General features: G+C 43.6%; 1 protein-coding gene across 1 annotated transcript in view; it reads left to right on the top strand.

Moving 5' to 3' along the window:
• SFXN5 (sideroflexin 5) overlaps nucleotides 1-17285 on the top strand; it is a 132951-nt gene that overhangs the window by 42744 nt on the left and 72922 nt on the right. The window contains exons 4-6 of the mRNA XM_003354772.5: nucleotides 5025-5051; nucleotides 5552-5606; nucleotides 8182-8207. Of these exons, the coding sequence (XP_003354820.2) occupies nucleotides 5025-5051; nucleotides 5552-5606; nucleotides 8182-8207 (108 nt within the window). The remainder of the gene's footprint in view (nucleotides 1-5024; nucleotides 5052-5551; nucleotides 5607-8181; nucleotides 8208-17285) is intronic.

A 17285-nucleotide genomic window follows, 5' to 3' on the forward strand; every position in this document is an offset into this window, starting at 1 on the left:
GTGGCTTGGGTCACTGTTGTGGCTCAGGTTCCATCTCTGGCATGGGAATTTCTACATGTCACAGGTGTGGTCAAAAAGAAGAGAAAAAAGATACGCATGTCTCAGTGAACCTCTGTATTGGTCAATGTAAACCAGGTACTGTAACAAACAATCTCTGGATTTCAGGGACTTATAAGTAAGGTCTGTTTCTTGCCCTTGTCAGAGTCCAGTGCAAATCAGGGACTTGACATAAGCCATTATCCAAGGGCCACGTTTCTTTCTTTTTCTTCCTTTTTATGGTTGCACCTATGGCATACGGCAGTTCCCAGGCTAGGAGTTGAATCAGAGCTGCAGCTGCAAGCCTATGCCACAGCTGCAGCAACTCTGGATCCAAGCCACATCTGTGACCTATACCACAGCTTACAGCAATGTTGGATCCTTAACCCACTGAGCCACAGTGGGAACTCCCCAGGCTCCTTTCACCTCATGGCTTTATTGTCTTCTACGGCTTCAATCTCCTCCACCAGATCCTCTGCGAGAGGCTTTGGGGCCAAGCCTGGACGTGGTGAACTCCACTTCCACCCATAGTCATTAGCCTGTGAGCCCACCTGACGGTGGGGGAGGCTGGAAAGTGTGACTTGGGCTGTGTGCCCAAAGGGAAAGGCCAGCTGCTGGGAGCATCAAGCATAGTCCCTGCCCTACCCTTATAACAACCCATTGTACTGATGGAGATCTGAGGCGTTGAGGCCAAGTAATTTGCCCAGGGCCATACATCTAGTAGACAGTTGGAATGCAGGCTGCCTGGTTCTAACACTTGCCCTATATGTTGTCCTTTAATGTCTTAGATCACTGTTTTCAGGCCAGGCTGTTCATCAGAATCATGGAGATTTTTTTGCCTTTATTTATAAGGATTGTATAAAGAGATCTTGAATGTTTTAAAATAAATAGCTGTAGGAGTTCCCATTGTGGCTCGGTAGGTTAAGAACCCAACATAATGTCCATGAGGCTTTGGGTTCGATCCCTGGCCTCACTCAGTGGGTTAAGGATCTGGCATTGCCAAGAGCTGTAGTATAGGTCGCAGATGCAGCCCGGATCTGGCATTGCTGTGGCCCGGCAACTGCAGCTCTGATTTGACCCCTAGCCTGGGAACTTCCATATGCCACAGGTATGGCCATAAAAAGAAAAAATAATAATAAAATAAAATAAAAAGATTTCAATTTGCTATGGGCTTGGCTCTTTGGGATGTGCTGGGGGCTGACACTCAAAGGCAGGCCCCTGCTTTGAGGAGCTGAGCTATGACTCTGCAAGGTGAGGGGCCTCAGACCTGGGAGATTCTGACGTGGGTGGAGACCATGGGGTGTCAGGAGTCTGCGCCTGGGGACAGTGCTGGGACTTGGTGGGGTGCACTTCAGGAAGGCAATTTCTGGACACTGAAGAATTAACCTTTTATTTTTATTTTTTATTTTATTTTTTTACCTCTTTGCTGTTATGTTCTCCGATACCGTCTTTGGCTAACAGCGATTCTACATTTGGTTTTTCTTTCTTTAGTCCCCTCTGTTCCCCAATTATAATTTAAAAAAAAAATCTACTGCCTCTAGTCTTTCTGGATCTGGAACAGCAGACAATCAAATATGTTTGAAATGTATCTAAAATCAGAGTAATTAGGCTGTGAATTAGGCTTGAGCGACTCTGCTGTTAGTAAAACGCATAAACTTTAATACAGATGGTCCTCAGCTTATGATGGCTGAACTTAAATTTGTGGACTTTATCATGGTATGAAAACGGCATATATCCAGTAGAAACTACACGTGAGATTGTGAATTTTGTCTTTTCCCAGCTCACGATGCGTGGTCTGATGCTCTCTCATGAAGCTGGGTGGGCAGTGAGCAGAAGTTCCCAGTCAGTCACGTGATCGTGAGGGGAACCACCGATACACTTAGAACCATTCTGTCCCCATACAACCAGTCTGTTTTTCACTTTCAGTATGGTATTCAATGACTTACATGAGCTATTCAAAACTTTATTGGAGTTCCCGTCGTGGCACAGTGGTTAACGAATCTAACTGGGAACCATGAGGTTGTGGGTTTGATCCCTGGCCTTGCTCAATGGGTTAAGGATCTGGCATTGCCATGAGCTGAGGTGGGGGTCGCAGACATGGCTCGGATCCCATGTTGCTGTGGCTCTGGTGTAGGCCGGCAGCAACAGCTCCGATTAGACCTCCATATGCCGAGGGGGTGGCCCTAGAAAAGACCAAAAAAAAAAAAAAAAAAGAGAGACTGTAGGCTAATATAAGTATGCTGTGCACATTTAAGCAAGGCTGGGCTCAGCTGTGATGTTCTGTAGATTAGATGTATTAAACAAATTTTTTACTTAATGCTAATTTCAACTTACAATGGCGTTATTGGGACATAACCCCATTGTAAGTGAAGAGGATCTGTATATCAATTTTCTAACTCTATTATTGCTACCCAGTAGCATTCTGCAGCTTAATTCATATAGCAGAGGACAACAGTGCTGTATAAATGAAGTGTAACTATTCTATTCTAAAACTTGAAACATCAATACTGACCACAGTGCCGGTCTTACCTTATACTCTTCTTGCTCCATTAGAAATGCATTGGCCTCTGGTTGGCTCACAATGTAAGTTTTTATTTGCCACATTCTCTTGATTCTAAAAAGTTTATTTTATTACATTTTATCCTCTCTTAACTGGGACATATCTTTTAATTGATGGGCATCTTGGCAGTATGCCAACATTTTCTTTCTTAGTGGAACATAATATATGTCTTGGGATCAGCAATGTCTTAGAATCAATGAAATATCGTATTTTTGTCATTTGAAGGAATTGGCAAATTGTTCTGTTTCTCCAGCCTATCCCCAAGCTGTGCTAGAGGAGACAACCCACTGATTTGAAAGCACACAACCTTCTTATAACAATAACAAAAATAGGAATAGTCATATGCACAGGAGTTAGCACTTGTAAAGCACATATTATGTGTCCCCAACTGTTCCAGGCACTTTTCATGTGCCTATTCAACAATGTTAGAACATAACTATTATCTCCACTTTACATATGAGGAAACCAAGGCTCAGAAATGGCAATCTAGCTCTGAAAAATTATGCTGTACTGCTTCTAGTGATTTTAGGAGACAATTAAGTTAGGGCTTCTTACCTGGCTGTACCTTAGAATGAACTAGGGAGCATTTAAGAAAATGCTGGAGTGCCGAGAGACCAGCTCAGCAAGATGGGGCTGAAGAACAGGTGCTGTGAAACTTAAGGAAAAAAGTTAACATAAAACAAGACACAGAGACATTTATCTTAAGTAAAGGTGGGAACCGGGGGACTCAAGGTCTCAGGGACCAAGAGCACAGCCTCAAGAAACCACACCGCTTTTATTGTGCTCTTTAGGACAGATCAAGTGAGGAGGGGCTATGGGTGGAGGATATAGGGTTTGTTTACTATTTTATAAGTTCTTTTACTATTTTAAAAGCCACTTAGCTGGTAAAAGGTTAAGCCTTTACTTTGACCTTTACAATCATTAGCATTTGAGTTAGCTATCTATGCATAGCATTCCAGAGAATCCTCACTGTGCTTCCGCAAGCCGCACTGTCTATTTGCGGCCACCCAGCGTGCCTAGGTTTGCACCTTTGGTTCTCTTTGCTAATGACTGCTCATAAACCACTTGGCCATGGGGTTCCTCTTTCTCTTATTCCTTAGAGGACATATCATGCTCGTGCAAACGCATGCCAATCTGCACAGGTCCAGCATGCCTAGACTAACGCATTATGTCCTCATTCAGCTGACCCTATGACTAGCTTATGCCTTTACATCTTTGTTCTTAAGCTTAAATTGTTTATCAGCACTGTGACTGTTATTCAAGCAGGAAGAGGGGATAAAGTAAAGCAGGACAAGATGGAGTTTTCAACAAAGAGGCTAAGAAAATATTGTAGAAACATGTCTCGTGACACTGGACGAGTTCCTGTCGTGGCGCAGCAGAAATGAATCCGACTAGGAACCATGAGGTTGTGGGTTTGATCCCTGGTCTTGCTCAGTGGGTCAAGGATCTGGCATTGCTGTGGCTGTGGTGTAGGCCAGCAGCTGTAGCTCTGATTAGACCCCTAGGCTGCCAACCTCCGCATGCTGCTGGTGTGGCTCTAAAAAGCCAAAAAAAAAAAAAAAAAAAAAAAAAAAAATTGCTGGAAGAATTCTTCAAACAATTTAGTAATTTTGTTTTTCTTTTTCTTTTTTGTCTTTTCTAGGGCCGCACCCATGGCATGTGGAAGTTCCCAGGCTAGGGATCCAATTGGAGCTGTAGCCTCTGGTCTACGCCGCAGCCACAGCAACTCGAGATCCGAGCCACATCTCCAACCTACACCACAGCTCATGGCAACGCTGGATCCTTAGCTCACTGAGCAAGGTCAGGGATCAAACCTGAAACCTCATGGTTCCTAGTCTGATTCGTTAACCACTGAGCCACGACGGGAATTCCATAATTTAGTAATTTTGAAGCGTGGCCAGAGTTGAGAACACTTGTTTTAAATTGTGAGGGAGTTCCTGCTGTGGCTCAGCAGGTTAAGAACCTGGCTGGTATCCATGAGGATGTGGGTTTGATCCCTGGCCTCACTCATTGGGTTAAGGACCCAGTGTTGCTGCAAGCTATGGCATGGGTTGCAGATGTGGCTCAGATCTTGGATCTGGCGTTGCTGTAGCTGTGGTGTAGGCCAGCAGCTGCAGTTCTGATTCAACTCCTAGCCTGTGAACTTCCATATGCCACAGGTGTGGCAAAAAAAAAAAAAAAAAAAAAAAAAAAAAAATCAGTGTGAGACCCTAGCCCTGCTCTTTTGGGATCCCTGGTCCTATCCCTGGCGTAGATGCCACACCCCCAGGATGCCAGATCTGGGGCAACCAGGACAATCTGAGCCTCTTAAGCCCTTTGGAGCCGGATTCCTTGGTTAGCAAATGTGTCTTCGAGACCTTAAAGTGATATCTTTTTAATCTTTATTCTTTATTCTCTTTTCCTTTCTCTCTCCCTTCCTTCCTTGCAGCTCTGGAGCGCACAGAAAATCAAGCAGGTAATTCAACTTTCTTTTCCTTCCCTTCTGCATGTCTCAGAGACCCTGCCCCACCCTGCCCTCTCCCACCCCAACACTTGCCCTGGGCTGCCTCACCCCTCCCTTCTTCCCCAGCACCGGGGGCCTGAGTTTCTGAAGACTAGCGCTCAGGTCAGCCTGCCTTTCCCTGGGTCCCAAGCTCCTTCCTCGGGAGCTTCCACAAAATCCTTATTATGTGCCTGCTGTGTGCGAGGCATGGGGGACAGAGAGCCTACAAGGCGGACAGTCCTCTGGGATGCATTCAGCTTCAAGCATTGGTCAGGAGGGGAAGCTCCATTTGCAGCCCATGTGTGGTTTTCTCTTGCCCCGAGTGGTGGGGGAAGGACTGACTGGCCACAAGGCAAAGTGGGATACAGTCACCGGCCCCCTGAGTCTTCCTGATGGAGCACTCCTTACCCCCCCTTCCCATGTCCCTTCTCCCGCCCTGACTGTTACCCTATGCTGTTTCTGGTTCTTGCCAGGCTATTCTACACCCGGACACCAATGAGAAGATCTTCATGCCCTTTAGAATGTCAGGTAAGCCCTTGGGACCCTCTGGTTCTGCCCAGCCTGGGCCACTTAACTATGGTCACAGCTCCAGAAGCCTCTAGATGCACTGAGGCGGGTATGGAGTCCATTCCACACAGAGCCACACTCGTGCCTACACTAAGTCAATCACTTTGGCTCAACCTAACAAGACTCTGATCAGGTCTCAGGGTCACCAATGGAGCTTTTATTTTTTATTTTTTGTATATTTTTTAAATGTTCAACCGCACCCACGACATATGAAGTTCCTGGGCTAGGGATAAAATCTGAGCTGCAGCTGCGACCTAAGCACCACAGCTGTGGCAACGCTGGATCCCAAGAGAGCTTTTAGAATGTGCCTCCCTGGAGTTCCCATCGTGGCGCAGTGGAAACAAATCCCACTAGGAACCATGAGGTTGTGGGTTCAATCCCTGGCCTCGCTCAATGGGTTAAGGATCTGGCAGTGCTGTGAGCTGTGGTGTAGGTTGCAGCCATGGCTTGGATCTGCTGTTGCTGTGGCTGGGATGTGGGCCAGCAACTGTAGCTCTGATTTGACCCCTAGCCTGGGAACCTCCATAGGCCACAGGTGTGACCCTAAAAAAAAAAAGAATGTGCCTGCCTGCCTTTTCTGCCTGAGCGGTTGGGGTAGAGTGGAGGCCTCCACAGGGGAGTCTGATGCCCCCAGCTCAGGTTTATCCCCCACCACCACCTCATATAGCAGCAGCCTCAGGCAGGCCTGCCTCCCTTGAGTCCCTCCTCCCTGACCTGTGCCCACTGCACATGCCTTCCATGCCCTGCTCCCTGCTCAGCCCGTTCTAGCAGTGACTCCCCAGACGAACTCCCTGATTTCTGATCCTGCTTATAACCCGCCCTTCTGAATGGATGCGCTGCATTTGTACCGCTACACACCAGGGAGGCGGATTCCTATTCTGTGGAGACCAGTAGGCAGAGAGCGTAACGGGAGAGTGGGTTTAAGATCCCTGCCCTCAGTAAGTCACCACCCTGCGGTCACTAGAGGGACAGCTCTGTATGTATGAGCTTAATGGCCTAGAAAGCACTCGTCTGCACACTGGCCGGGGCTGGTGTGGTCATCCTGCCCATAGTTCTGAGAGGCTAGAGTCCTTGTCCAGAGTCACACAGCAGAGGTCATACCCACGCCAGTGTGCTGATGCCTCATCTATGACATTTCTCAGTGCGATGGGGTGTACCCGCCCACCCCTGAGTCACGGGGTGGGTGGGAGGGCTGCTGGCTGCTGCCTTGGGAAGCCCTCGGGTGGCTGGAGAGAGGGTCTCTACCTGTGGAGGTTCTCAGCCCAAGGCGGGCAGACAGAGTCCCCACCCTCAGAGAGACTGACCTCACGGGGTAAGAGAATATACAACCACGTGACATCACTGAGCCCAGTGACCCTTGCTTTGCCGTGAGGAACTCTGAGGCAGCAAAGTCCCCGAGCACCTTGTAGCCACGGCTGTCAGCACTCCCCAGTGCCTGCATGGGGCCACAGCAGGCTTCACCCGAGCCTCGCAATCAGTCTGTGGACCTCTCCCCGGAGGGCGGTGGGTAGGAGAGTGGTGGCTCGCGTGTGCAAGTGTGCACACTTGGGACAATGATCTTTGCTTTAGATGTTAACTCATGCACACGTGGTTCTCTGCTGTCTGGCCAGCTGACTGGCTGCCATCAGTTGAAGGCTAGGACAGGCTGCCTACTTATAACAATGAAGAGGAGCCTTGCCTTGGTGTGGGGTCCAGGGGCAGTGGGGAGATGATGCCCGGGGCTTGACTGGTCTGCATGCCAGCCCTTTCTGCATCTGTGAGGATGTCCAGCCAGCATCCTAGAGATCCAAAAAGCTCTGGCCTGTTGAGGCACGGCTCTCTGGCAGGCAGGGAATGCCCTCTCCAGAACTGCTCATAATGCCGGGGGAGACAGGGTGTTTGCTAGGACAGGCCGAGGGAAAGAGGACATACTGGGCCTTCAGAGACATTGTGGTGAATGTGGGCAGGGCTGCTGTGCCTCATGGGAGGACCACCAAGTGCAGAGTGGCCATGCCCCAGCTGTGGGCAGCCTGCCCTTGGGAATGGGGCTAAAGGGGAGCAGAGTCAAGGAGGTTGGGGATCCAGGGGAGCCTCTGTCTTGGGGAGAGCTGAGCTGCGAAAAGGTCTGGGGGCCTGCTTCATTGACCTAAGCCCATCAATTGGGACCCCTGCCAAGACCAAAGCTGAAGTCTCTTCTGGTATCTCAGATGAGAGGTAGGTGGGGCAGAGACAGGTGGGATTATAAAACCTGACTCTCGGAGTTCCCATCTTGACTCAGTGGAAACAAATCTGACTAGGAACAATGAGGTTGCAGGTTCGATCCCTGGCCTCGCTCAGTGGGTTGGGGATCCGGCATTGCCCTGAGCTGTGGTATAGGTCACAGATGTGGCTCGGATCCCACATTGCTGTGGCTGTGGCGTAGACTGGCAGCTGTAGCTCCAATTTGACTCCTAGCCTGGGAACCACCATATGCCTCCGGTGTGGCCCTAAAAAACAAACAAACAAACAAACAAACAAACAAAACAAAACAAACCTGACTCTTCTCTGTTCTCTACAGGTTACATTCCTTTTGGGACACCAATAGTAAGTATTACCGTCAAAGGATTTTCTTTTTTAGAAAAATTTTTTAATGTCTAACTTTACATCATCCTTCATAAATATGTGACTGAGTTGTTGATTTAGGATAAATCCCTGGAGAGGAATTGTTGGAGAAAATCTCATATCTTTCTTTTTATTTCTCTTGATGTGTATTGTCAAACTTCTCTCCATGGACCGTGTGCCCGTGTACACCCAGCAGAGCCCTGAAGTGCCTTCATCCCTGCACATTTTCCATTCTGAGTATTGTCATTAATTAGGACATGCTGGTTTGATCATAGGCAAGTTTTTCCAGAAAGCTTGGGAAGTTGGAAAATAAGGGAAAATTTCAGTTTTCATTTTCCATTTTTTGTCTTTTAGGGCTGCGCCTGTGGCATATGGAGTTCCCAGGCTAGGGGTTGAATCATAGCTGCAGCTGACTGCCTATGCCACCACCACAGCATCGCCAGATCCTTAACCCACTGAGTGGGGCCAGGGATCGAACCCACATCCTCATGAATACTAGTTGGGTTCGTTACTGCTGAGCCACAATGGGAACTCTTCAGTATTCTTTTTGTTCAGTTTTGAGACCTGGATTAAATTTACTCTTAATTAATATTGGAGTAAAACAAATGTACAGAGAGGTTGCATTTATCATAAATGTACACAAAGTGAGCTCATTCAAGTAAACATCACTTAAAGATATAGAGTATTATCAGCATCTCAGAAACTTCTCATGTACCCATCTCAGACCCTGACCTCCCAGAGAACCACTTTTCTGACTTGCCTCATTATATTCTCATTTTGCCTGTTATTGAACTTTATATAAATGGAATCACTTATATAAATGTACTTTTTTGGGCTTGGCTTCTTTCACTCAAAATTGTTTGTGAGGAGTTTTTGTTTCAGCATAGTAGGTGTCCTGACATAATCTCTGTAAGGATGTACCTTCGATCCCTGGCCTTACTCAGCGAGCTAAGGATCTGGCTGGCATTGCCCTGAGCTGTGGCGTAGGCCTACAGCTGCAGCTCCAATTTGACCCCTAGCCCGAGAATTTCCATACGCCACAGGTGCAGCCATAAAAAGGAAAAAAATCGTGTGTGAGATTTGTTTTGTATAGTATGAGTTTGTTCTTTTTCATTGCTGTGTGGTATTCCACTGTTATAACTATGCTGAAATTTCTATGCTCCTCCTGCTGTTGGTGGACATTTGGGTTGTTCCCAGTTTGGAGTTTACAACAAATTGTCTGCTTTGAACATGATTGTACAAGTTTTTTAGAGGATATATATGGAGATACACACACACACACACACACACACACACACACATGTCCTCATTTCTCTTGAATTACACCTAGGAAGCTGGAGAGATAACAACTAAATGAAGTGTGTGATCTTAGAATCAGGATTGGGGAGCTCCCGTCGTGGCGCAGTGGTTAATGAATCCAACTAGGAACCATGAGGTTGCGGGTTCGATCCCTGCCTTTGCTCAGTGGGTTAAGGATCCGGCGTTGCCGTGAGCTGTGGTGTATGTCGCAGACGCAGCTCGGATCCCGCGTTGCTGCGGCTCTGGTGTAGGCCGATGGCCACAGCTCCGATTCGACCCCTAGCCTGGGAACTTTCGTATGCCGCGGGAGCGGCCCAAGAAATAGCAAAAGGACAAAAAAAAAAAAAAAAAAAAAGAATCAGGATTGGGATCAGGACAGGTGTGTATATAAAACAGTACTGCAGTTTCTTTTAAAGTTAAATATATACCTACAGTGTGAGCCAGCAATCCTATAGTTAGGTATTTACTATAAGAGAAATGAGTACATATGTCAACATAAATATCTATACATGAATGTTTATAGTAACTTTTTTCATATTAGCCTAAACCTGGAAACAGACAAGAATGACCAACAGATATTAAAACCACTAAGTACGAAACTGATTGGGAACAGGATATTTACCTAGTCTAAAAATTTCCTTTGTATTTTATAAACAGCATTCATTCTATTTTTATTAGTTGGCAGCCTCCTATAAATAAAGGTTTTCCCCTCTGCCTCCCACTTTATTGTTTTTTTTTTTTTTTTAAACTATCAGTATGGTCTCAGTATGTTTTGTATTCAGTGAATAATTTTTGTCATTATTCATTTTACATACAAATTATGCCAAATTTGACCAATTAAAACTCTTCAAAGCAGTTTCCCTCCATTTGACTTTTTATTTTATTTTTTTTTGGTCACCATGCAGCGTATGGTGCTTCCAGGCCAGGGATCAGATCCCACATCCAAGCCACAAGCTTGAACTAAGCCACAGCTGTGACAAAACAACGGATCCTTAACCTACTGTGCCAGCTGGGGATTGAACCTGCATCGCAGAGCTCCCAAAAGGCTGCCTATCCTATTGTGCCATAGTGGGGGCTCCGACATGTCTTTTTTATGTTTGTTTTGTTTTTGTCTTTAATTTTATGCCACATCTGCAGCATATGGAAGTTCCCAGGCCAGGTACTGAATCCAAGCCATAGCTGTAGTAATGCTGGATCCTTTTAACCTATTGCACTGGGCTGGGGATGGAACCTGCACCTCAGTAGCAACCCAAGCTGCAGTCAGCTTCTTAACCCGCTGCACAACAGCTGGCACTTGACATGTCTTTTTTATTCTTTAAGTATGTGTTTCAGTACCTTCTGGTACAATGTATGAATATTCCAGATTCGTCTTGTAGTTTATCCTAATGCTGGAATCATCCATTTCTCCATAGAGCCCTGAACCCTTTCAGAGGGGAATGGTATTGAGAATCAAAATCTGGGTAGCTAGATATGCTTACTGTTATTGGAGTGTTACTGTTTCTAGGACCTTTTAGCAGAGTTGGAACATACAACTTTTTAAAAATCATGAGTTCAGGAGTTCCCATCGTGGTTCATTGGTTAAAAGAACCAACTAGTATCCGTGAGGACTCAGTTTCGATTCCTGGACTCGCTCAGTGGGTTAAGGATCTGGTGTTGCCATGAGCTATGGTGTAGGTCGCAGACATGGCTCAGATCCCATGCTGCTGTGGCTGTGGTATAGGCTGGAGCTACAGCTCCAGTTCGACCCCTAGCCTGAGAACCTCCATATGCCACAGGTGCGGGCCTAAAAAGACAAAGGACAAAATAAAATAAAATACAAATCATGAGTTCATACTAATACTTCTAAAGTCAACCCAACATCTCAGAGTTTGTTCCCTCCTTCCATTCCATACATACGTCTTCCTTCCCCTTGAATGGGACTCCAACAGCAATGTATTTACTCACTTACTAAATCTTACACCTACAAATAAACGAGTTTCAGAATTGCTATGTTAATGCCTCTCAGACATGTATTAATCTCCCCAAAAATGTATTAAGTAAAGCTCAAGATTTCTTTGAAGTTCTTTTTGTCCATTGAATAAATGCTACTGAGAGTACACAGTCAGAGAACTGCATTCAAAAATTATTTGGATTATTTTCTTCTGTGTATATATGTTGTTATTTGACATACAACTAGGTTTATTTATTTCTGTTGCCATTCAGTTTCAGATGTTTCCCTATTCTCATTGATTTATTTTTGGAAATATATAAAATATCAACACAGTTCAAAAGTCAAAGCTATATAGTGAAGTTCCCCTGTAGTGCAGCAGCTTAAGGATCAGGTGTTGCTGCAGCGGTGGTGCAGGTTGCAATTGCAGCGTGGGTTTGGTCCCTGGCCTGGGAACTTCCACATGTTTCAGGTGCAACCAAACAAAAAAATTAATTAAAAAAGTCAAAGTTGGAGTTCCTGTCCTGGCGCAGTGGCTAACGAATCCGACTAGGAACCATGAGGTTGCGGGTTCGGTCCCTGCCCTTGCTCAGTGGGTTAACGATCCGGCGTTGCCGTGAGCTGTGGTGTAGGTTGCAGACGCGGCTCGGATCCCGCGTTGCTGTGGCTCTGGCGTAGGCCGGTGGCTACAGCTCCGATTCAACCCCTAGCCCGGGAACCTCCATATGCCGCGGGAGCGGCCCAAGAAATAGCAACAACAACAACAACAACAAAAAGACAAAAGACAAAAAAAAAAAAAAAAAGTCAAAGTTACATAAAAAGGCATAATAAAAGTCCCATTCCACTCTGTCCCTTCTATTTCCTTCCCATCCATCCTTTCTAAGTAAATAATTTTATCCTTCCTATTTCTTTTTGTAAAAATAAGCAAAAAATTTCCCTTTCTTATATAAAAGGTAGCACACTGTAATACCCTTTTAAGCAATGTTTTTTTCCACTTTAGTGATATATCCTGGATATCATTTTGTATCAGTTTATAAAGATCTTCCTCATTCTTTTATTTTTTTTTAAAGCAGCATAGTAGTCTCCTATGTGGAAGTACCATAATTTATTCAGCTAAAATTTCCTACATATGGACATTTAGGTTATTTCCATTATTTTTCCAATATGTATAATGCAAGAATAGATAGTCTTGTACAAATTTGTTTTGATATTGTTGGAGATACATCTTGAGGATAAATTCCCAGCTTCTATGGAAGAACTAATTAAATAGACATTTCTGGCAACACTGAGCAAGAAAACAGAGAGAAGATGCAGGAGTTCCCATTGTGGCTCAGCGGTTAGCAAACCCGCCTAGCATCCATAAAAGTGTGGGTTCGATCTCTGGCTTCTCTCAATGGGTTAAGGATCATCTGGTGTCGCCATGAGCTGTGGTGTAGGTCGTAGACTTGGCTGGGGTTCTGCATTGCTGTGGCTGTGGCTGTGGCATAGGCCAGAGGCTACAGCTCAACTGGACCCCTGGAAACCTCCATATGCCATGGGTGCAGCCCTAAAAGACAAAAAGATAAAAAGGCAAAAAAAAAAAAAATGCGAATAAACAATATCAAGACTAAAAAGTACAATAATTACAGATACAATAGAAGTTTAAAAGATCTAAGTGTATTGAACAATCTGGGGTAGTAAATTTGAAGACTTAAAAGAAATGGACATATTTCTGAGAAAGTGTGGTTTACCAAAAACTGCCTCGCAAGATGTATAGAACTTGAGATGACCTATAAATAGAAAAAAATTAGATAGATCACTTGTTTCAGATATACGCACCAAAGAACCAACAAACAAACCAAAAATTACCACTAGCCTCCCATGACCTTTCAAGTGACTATACTCAGAGGAATAGCCAAACTCAATTTTTATAAAACTCTTGAAAGAGAATAAAAAAGAGGAAATGTTCCCCATTTCATTTATGAGGTACTTTGAGACCATTACCGAAAAGTAATTATGAGAAATAAAAATGACAGGCCAATATCATTTGTGAAATTTCATGTAAATAGTCTAAATAACAGTAAGTTGAATCCATTAATGCATTAATATATCAAATAATTTCTATCAAAAATGGTAACATTAGAGAATGTACTATCATTCACCACATTAATGACTGAAGAAGAAACATGATAATCTCAGTAGATACAGAAAAATCATTTGATAAAATAACATAACTCCAATTAATTTTTTTTTTTTTTTTTTGTAAGCAAGCAATGTCTTTGTTATAGGAAAGCGAATAGCTCCCAGGACAGCTGGGAGTGGGGAGAAGAGCCCCCTTTTCTATTGTCTTATAGGGGTTTTTATCCCTTAAAGATGGGGGGGTACCAACGTGGGGTCCAGAAAGATGTGGTTTTCTCCCATTGGCCTTGCCCAGTTACCTATATCAGTCCTTGTCCAGTAGGGGTTTTAGGAGTGGAAATGTCCAATAAGTCTCATGGTTTCTTTGCTTTTTTCTTCCTGTAAACTGTCACAGGGTGTTAGAGATTAATGTCCATCTGGGCATAGGTACAATTACAAATTTTTTAAAGATAAGGTTAGTTAGGTCTAGAAAGGGGCTTCATAACTTGATATAGAGTATGCGTCAAAAAAAATCCCAATCCCATAGCAAGTACCATTCTTAAAGATGAAACAGATAAAGGTAAAATCTTAATGTCTGGGGCAAGTTAAGAATATTAGAGGGAGTTCCCTTTGTGGGTCAGCGGTTAGCAAACCCAGCTAACATCCATGAGGTTGTGGGTTTGATCCCTGGCCTCACTCAGTGGGTTAAGGATCCGGCGTTGCTGTGAGCTGTGGTGTAGGTTGCAGACATGGTTTGGATCCCACATTTCTGTGGCTCTGGCGTAGGCCAGCAGCTACAGTTCCAACTGGATCCCTAGCCTGGGACCCTCATACACCGCAGGTGCAGCCCTAAAAAGACCAAAAAAAAAAAAAAAGGAATACTTGATAATGGTGCAACATTCTCCTAGGAGACTAACAAGTACAGTAAGACATGAAAAAGGATGTGACTAGCATTAGGATTGGAAAGGAAGAAACAAAATTATTCACGAAAATGGGCAAACTATTGGAACTATCATTTTAAAAGATTTCTGGGTGTGAGACAAGTATACAAAATAATTGTCGAATGCCTATAAACGAACATGATTTTTTAAAGAAAGAAAGCATTTATAATAGCACTTAGAACTCTAAGTTGCCTAAAAATAAATTCAAGAAAGGATGTGCAAAATCTTTATGGAGGAACTTATAAAACTTCATTGCAAGACATTGGCAATAACGAGGTGGCGGGAGGGCATTCACCATATAAACAGTATAACGCAGTTTAGTTTTGGCTTGGAGAAAAGTAAATAGATCAATGGAACAGAATAGAAAGTTTGGAAATGTGCCAATGCCTATGTGGAAGCTTGATCTTTGACAAATCAGTGGAGAAGAAGGATGCACTATCTAACAATTGGTAGTACGACAGTTGGCTATCTATGTGGGAAAGAAAGAAAGTTAGATTTCACCTCATACGTAAAATAATTTTAAACATAAAAAGAAGATATTTGCAGCATTGTTTATAATAGCAAAAAAAAAAAGGAAACCACTGCTATGACCCAAGCTGCAAACAATGATGAAGGAAAAAGCAATAACAGAGTAACAGTGCTGTCTGGTGTCATTTATATAATGTTTTAATATGCCAAGCAATATTACATATATTGATGGGCATATATTTCATGGATCCATAAAAGCATTCATAGGAATGATTAACAGCAGATTCATGATACTTAGCTCTGGAGAGAGAGAAAGAAGGCAGTGGAATCTAGCAGGAGAACAGGAGGTGCTTCATTCCTATCTGTTATGTTTCATCTGTTTTTTCTTTAATCTTTTTTTTTTTTTTTTTTTTTTTAGGGCCACACCTGGGGCATATGGAGGTTCCCAGGCTAGGGGTTGAATCGGAGCTGTAGCCGCCAGCCTACACCACAACCACAGCAATGCCAGATCCGAGCCATGTCTTCAACCTATACCATAGCTCTCAGCAACTCCAGATCCTTAACCCACTGAGCAAGGCCAGGAATCGAACCTGCAGTCTCATGGATGCTAGTCAAATTCGTTTCCACTGAGCCACGATGGGAAGTGCCAGTTTCATCTTTTAAAAAGATAAAATTTGGGAGTTCCCTGGTCACACAGCAGGTTAAGGATCTGGAGTCATCACTGCTGCAGCTTGGGTCACAGCTGTGGTGTGGATTCAATCCTTGGTCCTGGAATTTCCTTAAGCTGTAGGCACGCCACCCCCAAAAAATAACAAAAAAATAAACAAAAATTTTAAAAAGATAAAATTTTCACCAAAATCGACACAATGATAAGATTTGACAATAGGTGAATGTTCATTATGTTATCCTCTAGACTTTTCTGTGTGCTTGAATTAGCTCATCTTGTACCTATATTTTAAATATACATCAACATGTAGAAGGAGTATCATTCACATCTCTGTCCTTCTTGAGTTTCCTTGAAGCTACTACATTGTTCTGAAATATTCTGAAAATGTATTATGAGTTTCTCCCACCATAAGTGTATGTATTTAATTTCCTTGCATTTTTTAGAGTCGTTGCTATATATACTTTAGTGCAGTGGGGTTTGGTGTGTTCATGACATTTTTATCTTTTGATGTTATAATTTGCACCTTCCCATCTCTCGCTGTCTCTTTCTTTCACACATACACACACACAAAATATCTGTTTCATTGAATATTGTGTTGACTTCTACTTCATCTTGTATTAATATTTCTATCCCCATTTTGCTATCTGCCTTGTAAATTATTGCCTACATACTTATTTATATCAGAATGATATTTAATTTGTGTCATTTTGCATATGTATCTCACAATTCAGCTGAATTTTTTACCCAGGTTGAGAAACTGTCTTTAACTTTAATAATTAACAGAACCCGTTCATGTTTATTCTACCACTGGTGATTGTGGTATCCCAGAGATCAACTGGTTTGTTTGCTAGATTGTTTATTAAGTTTTGTTATTGTTTCCATTTAGTTTCCTGTTTTGCACTAGAGTGATAATTTTCACTGGTCCTTTGGTTTCTTTTTTCTTTTTTGTCTTTTTTGGGGCCGCACATGTGGCTTATGAAAGTTCCCAGGCCAGGGGTCTAATCGGAACTGCAGCTGCTGGTCTACACCACAGCCACAGCAATGCTGGATCCGAGCTGCATCTGGGACCTACACCACAGCTCATGGCAGCACTGGATCCTTAACCCACTGAACGAGGCCAGGGATTGAACCTGGGTCCTCATGGATAACAGTTGGATTGGTTACTGCTGAGCCACAACTGTTTCTTAAGCAGTTGTTTGGGAGGAGAACATTCTAATTCTCTCTACTTACCATTCACCTGTAATATTTTACAGAAAGGTTTTGTTTAGTTACCTATCAATATTAATCATTGAATAATAAATAGGACCTCCCTAACCCTTTGCATAAAGGAAGACATTTTAGCATACCATTTTACTTTCTAATTTACCATTTCACCCATACACACCTGCCAAGATTTTGGAAGTAATCTGAAATCTCACGAGATTTTTGAATCCTTGCTTAATACCTATATTAAACTTTACAATTATTGATGCTCTTCATCTGTGTGCGCGCCAACATGCGCTCTGTTTGGCTAGAGTACTTCTTTGAATAATATTAAGAGTGTGTGGGCAATACTTTCTGAGTCCTTGCATATCTGAACTGACTTTTTTCCTCTCGTACATGAACAATAGTTGGCCCGATTCTCTTTTTCTTTATAGGTAAACCTCCCCCATTCCCTTTGA

The sequence above is a fragment of the Sus scrofa genome, chromosome 3 (assembly GCF_000003025.6).
Source record: "Sus scrofa isolate TJ Tabasco breed Duroc chromosome 3, Sscrofa11.1, whole genome shotgun sequence".
Classification (NCBI taxonomy): Eukaryota; Metazoa; Chordata; class Mammalia; order Artiodactyla; family Suidae; genus Sus; species Sus scrofa.